The 5,941-nt window shown below is 38.7% G+C and overlaps 1 protein-coding gene across 1 annotated transcript; it reads left to right on the forward strand.

Annotated features, from left to right (window-relative positions):
* The first annotated feature begins 1,373 nt into the window (after positions 1–1,373).
* On the forward strand, positions 1,374–4,807 carry LOC144713664 (abscisic acid 8'-hydroxylase 3-like). Its single transcript, XM_078588319.1, has 9 exons — positions 1,374–1,915; positions 2,021–2,339; positions 2,427–2,579; positions 3,223–3,468; positions 3,531–3,620; positions 3,722–3,800; positions 4,152–4,258; positions 4,343–4,461; positions 4,533–4,807. Exons 1-9 carry the CDS (start codon positions 1,701–1,703, stop codon positions 4,657–4,659), a joined length of 1,455 nt encoding a protein of 484 aa, XP_078444445.1. The 5' UTR covers positions 1,374–1,700; the 3' UTR covers positions 4,660–4,807.
* Positions 4,808–5,941: the final 1,134 nt, after the last annotated feature.

Genomic DNA, 5,941 nt, shown 5'->3' on the forward strand with positions numbered 1-5,941 from the left:
AGAATAATGTCATATTTTAAACCCTCCAGCATAACTGGAAAAAATAGGGGGGAAAGATTCCTTCCACATTAATTCTTATTCAACTTGTGAATGCTGCATCAGTAAGTTTTTGGTTCAATATCGAATCACGAAAGAAAGCTAGGCCATGTAATGGGTATGGTTCTACTCTGTGGCAGGACGGGTCATTCTAACACAATATATTGCGAATTAAATAGAACGTAAAGTCCCTGTAGTAATTTAGTCTCATAAAATCAGAGAATTATCATGGTCTGATAGATCATAAATTGTACCGGAAAAACGAAGATGGGAGGGACAATGGGAAAAGCAGTTCGGATCATTGATATCTCATTGGCAGATAGTGAAATGCAACTGAGGCATGAGGTAGTTTAGAAAACAACGAAAGCCATTCACCGAATACAACAACTAAGCTAATCTGGCTCTACATTCAGTGGTAGCTACGTTCATGGAAACATTTGATTGATGATACGTGGGTATCCTCTATTCAACCATTTTTTGTCGGCCAACAACTGCGGCATTCCTTATCCAGTCACATTGTTGATGAGAACTCCAAAGCTTATCCTTTCGGTAGTCGCAATCAAAATTCAATATACCAATTTGGTGCTGCAGTTAGGTAGCAAGGTTAGCTTGTATAATTTTTATAATTCTATCGCGGTCTTTAATATGTCGCAACTTAATCGCCATGAGGCAGGAAATATTTCCACGGTCCTGGGGTTAGCGATTGAATTGGGTACCAGAAAATATCTTCAGTCTGCATCAATTCCAACCACATCTTCTATTGATGACAAAGGTAGCTAGCCACCGGTTTTTGAACATCAATGTACGATTGTCCTCGGCGAATAAATAGAAAGTCTAACACTCGCGGGTCTCGCCTGATTTAGCGAAGCAGAGGGAATCGGAATTCAGCCGACTTGGCGTGGTCCAGTGTGAATCAAGTGAAATATACGAGGACGCCGGAGAGTTGTCGAAATATGATTTTTCGCAAGCGTTGGAATGTCAGATAACGCAACTGCATAGGATTTGACGGCTGTCTGATAAAGATCATCAAACTACGAAAGAGTGCATTATCAATACCTTGGCGGATTATCCATGATTACGTAGATAAGTCAAGGTAAGAAAGTGGTAATTTGGGAACAAAAATGATGGGTACCGGATTTAATAGGACTGGACGACGCAATGGGAGAATGATCTGTGTACTGCTGAATACAGAATACTGTAGGAGTCGAGCAAAAATTTTTTTTCTGGACATTCCAATTACCAACAACGATGAAGATTCTAATTGATTTGGTTAAAAAGCGTAGACATCTATCAGCTGAGAATCTCCGGGGATCTGGGTTTGAGGTCGAAGAGAACTGTTTAGGGAGTAAATAGATCATGGCCCCGTACTTACACATGGCAGATGATCGATAGGCCAAGCCCTGGCATGGGACCCCAGAATGGACAGAAAAACCACACGTGGCGTGTGCTAGCAGAAACCCTACCACGAGCCTAATCTTGGAACCCATCAACGCCTTAGACGCCATCTGTTTGGTATATGCATCGAAGACTTTCGTCTCTAGTTGTCCTAACCCATTCTCTCTTACCTTCTGTCTCTTTCTTTCTCGTCTCGGGTATAAATACACGCCATTCTTCCCTCACCCTTCATCTGAAGACATCCAGAGGGAAGAAGCTATTGGGAAGAGATGTGGATAACTCATGAGTCGCGAATCTGTTGGCTCTTTTTATCACCCTTACTATCGTTGGTCGTCTTCTGCATCGTCCTCCTACTTGTGACAATGCAGAAGAGAAGACATGGGCTCCCCCTCCCACCCGGGTCAATGGGATGGCCTTGGATAGGAGAAACCCACAAGTTCTACACCGAGGATCCCAACGTCTTCTTTGCAGCCAAAAAGCAAAGGTGAACTCTTTCACTTGTTTTCACACTTTTGCTCCTGTTCTCTTTCATGCACTTTTTTCTAAAGTTTGGTAGAGATGTGGTAAAAGGGTAATGTCCCTGTCTCAGGTATGGGGAGATTTTCAAGACCAATCTTCTGGGTTACCCATGCGTGATGCTGGCTAACCCAGAGGCTGCTCGGTTTGTTCTGTCAACGCAAGCGCATCTCTTCAAGCCGACGTATCCCAAGAGCAAGGAGACGATCATCGGGCCTTGGGCCTTGTTCTTTCACCAAGGCGCCTATCACTCACGCCTGAGGAAGCATGTCCAGGGATCCCTCTCGCCTGAAGCCATCCGTTTCCTTGTCCCTGATATCAATGCTATGGTCATCTCCTTGCTTAGTTCTTTCCAAGAAAGGACTGTCACCACCTTCCACGAAATGAAAAAAGTACGTACTTAAAAAAAAGGGAGTACTCATTTTTCTATTATTTAACAGTATTTATAAATACCTTTTTCTTTTTTTTTTCTTTTTTAGCTGTCATTTGAGGTTGGCATACTCGCCATCTTCGGCCGGGGTTTGGGAAAACAGTGCAAGGAAGAGCTCACGGAATGCTACTGCGTGGCAGTGAAAGGATACAACTCTTTTCCAAACAGATTCCCCGGAACTCCCTACAGCAAGGCCGTGGAGGTGAGAATTATATTGTTTTTGCCAATCTTCTTGTTATGGTTTTCCTAGTTTTTAAAAAAGATTATCGTTTTGTTTTATTCATCATCATCACCGTCAGGTAGTTCCTTTCATAGTTTACTTCCTTTTTTTCTCTGGTTCCTTTTATTTTACATCTGCATCTCTGTATAATTCTGGTTTTACTCTGTTTTTTTATTCTAGTTCAAGATATACAGCCACTTCGTGGACCTCCACTCATTATTCTTCGAGTCCTACCTCGATTTTTCTACTTTTATGTCTACCTAAAATATTCCCAGTAGTTTTAGTTCTACCTCAACCTCACCATCTACTCATAGTTGCGACTTGTGAGACAACTTGTACCTTCGGTTCCATTTGTGTCCACTACCTTCATAATCTGTATTTTAATTTTATTTGTGAGCTTTCTTCTGCCTCAATCTCTGCTTTCCTTCTATTTCAAAGTCTTCTCCCTCAACCTCTACTTTTTTTAATTGTGAGTTTACTACGACTACAACCTCTTTTTCTACTTCTACCGCAAACTCCATCTCCACATCCTCAACTCTTACTTGCTGATAGTACTATTATCATACTTGTTAGAGCACAATTATTGTTCATCATTTCTATACCCACTGACTCTATCTTTCCCCAGGCGAGGAAGAGGCTTGGAGAGATCATAAGGAGGGTAATGAAGGAGAGGAAGGAGGGAAGCTTGGAGAAGAATCTCTTAGATGTCCTAATGGCTACTCAGGATGGAAACGGAGTTACCTTGAGTGATGACCAGATTGCAGACAATGTCATAGGAATACTCTTCGCTGCTCAAGATACTACGGCGAGCGCTATGACATGGATCATCAAGTACCTATATGAGAACCCCAAGCTCTTGGAAGCCATTAAGGTGTCATATTCACAGCAAAAGTCTTAGTTCTATCTATTCCCTGATCTGATTTATCGTTGCAGGAAGAACAAGCGTCAGTCACAGTGCCGGGAGAGGGCAGCGATCGCTCCTTGACATGGGAGCAGATGAGGAGGATGGGGTTGACGCACAGGGTAAGTTAAACTTATAATATTAAAACCAGAGGCGCCGTTCAGTTCGTGTCCAACCGGTTAACTATTCTTATTTTGCTTCCTTCCCGTGATATCCTGAGTAGGTCATAATGGAGAGCTTGAGGATGGCGAGTATTATCTCATTCACATTCAGGGAGGCTGTCGCCGACGTTGAATACAAAGGTCTCTTGAACTCTTATGCACTTCTTTTTTCTTTTATTTACTCTCAGCGATGCCACGTGCTTTAGAAACAGTAAAAAAAATGATCCTATCCCGTCACCCAGTGTTCTCAGAGCAGTAGACAAAATCTGGGTGATTTTTTAAAATTCATTTTTTTCTGATTATACTTCTGTGAACCCCAATCTTTCAAGCTTCTCTTGCACATTTGAGCGCAGTGATTGGCAAAGTATTTTTGAGTAAATAAAGTTTTTTGTTTCATTATGTAGCATGTCCAATCTGATGAATTTCTTTTGATGTCAGTTCTACTTTGCCTATATTGCTTCAACTAATGAGTAAAGCGATCGAAATGCGCAGGGTATCTAATTCCCAAGGGCTGGAAGGTGATGCCTTTGTTCAGGAATATCCATCACAGCGCCGACTTCTTTCTTGAACCAGAGAAATTTGATGAGTCCAGATTTATGGTATCACCCTGTTTGCGCCTTTTATGTTGTTGAATACTTGGTCTTCCCCATCATCAGATTTTCAAAAGAGGGTTTTTCTTGCAGACCTCGCCTTTACCGGGAACGTTTTTGCCATTTGGCAGCGGACTCCACGCCTGCCCAGGAAATGCACTCGCTAAAGTGGAGATGATTACCCTAATCCATCACCTTGTGACAAAGTACAGGTAGGCTTAGAGTTATCTATTTATGTTTTACATTTTTGCTTGAGCTAAGAGAGTATAACTCTTTTTTACAGGTGGGAGGTTCTGGAATCAAAAAACGAGATAGAGTACAGTCCCTTCCCCATTCCCAAGAGAGGACTTCCTGTCCGATTCTTTAGGATATCCACACATATAGATTATCAGCAAAAGAAAATGCCATAAACCCATCTGCGTTAGCAATACTTCGTTCACCATCAAAAGTGTAATAAATATTTATCTATCTTCTCCCACAAATGGCATGTCTCGTGCTCAATTAGTGGCGTCTCTGAGTTTCCTTGACAACAAATTTATACAAGTATAAATAGTTATTCAGAACAATTAAATACCCTACAACTCAAGTATTGACAATTTCTCATTTTTCTTCGTTGATTACTATAAGTTGATGAGATACCTTATAAATTAAAACAATGTGGCAGAAAATGTGAAAGATCTGTCACGACATAATTGGAGTCTTGAATAAGCATCATAAATCATACTTAAAATAAAAATGCGAATAATATAAACTTAAGTTTTAAGTAAGGATTCAGGTCAAAAACTAGAATTCAAAACATATAGTATACAATTTTTTTCTAATGATTAATTTTCCTTTCAGAACACAGAGAATATGTAAACATTACATTCAGAATAATATGGTGCACTACCTGCTAATAATTATAAGTAAACCCAAAGAATAACAATTGATTTAGCCCAATAGCCAATCCTGTAACTGGGGACGATTGCCTTCCGTCTGTATTTCTTTCATAATTAATACTAATCACACATGATGATTTCAAAAATATTTCTCCAAAAATATGTATGCGTTACTTCAAGTGGAGCTGATACATATTCATATCCAATATAAAAAAGGTTTCTGATTGAGAGTTAAGAAGATAATTTTTCTGCCAATCAAATTTTTCTCGCACGTAGAGATTTTTTAGAAATTTTATATGGCCCAGAATTTTTTTGTATTCACCGGAAAATTGCAGGTATTTGGTATCCTTGGCATGACCATAAAAGTAATTCATAATTTACCTGATTTCCTTAAATAGCCAATTAAATATCTCATGTCCAAAAATTTTGTTTACCAAAAGAATAGGAATCGTAAATGTTGAACTTACAACTCTACTAAATAAATAAATTGAAAATTTCACATATTTAAGGTTTGATATTTTTACATGAAATTTTGTGTACCTATCTCATTTAATCAAACAGGGAACTATTTAAATAATATAAGACCTCAAAAGAACTTAGAAAAACAATTTTTTTTCTATTAATAGTTTAAAAAATCAAGTGTTACACTTGAGTATGTTTATAGTAGAAAAAATAAGGGGTCATTATAAAATTACATATTTTATTATAATATATGAAAATTATACTTATACTAAAAACAAAAATAGAAATAAAAAGTAAACAACAAAAAAAAATGAAGAAATAAAAATAATGAAATCAAAATAAAGAAATAAAT

Source organism: Wolffia australiana, chromosome 16 (genome assembly GCF_029677425.1).
Source record: "Wolffia australiana isolate 7733 chromosome 16, ASM2967742v1".
In the NCBI taxonomy this organism is placed as follows: Eukaryota; Viridiplantae; Streptophyta; class Magnoliopsida; order Alismatales; family Araceae; genus Wolffia; species Wolffia australiana.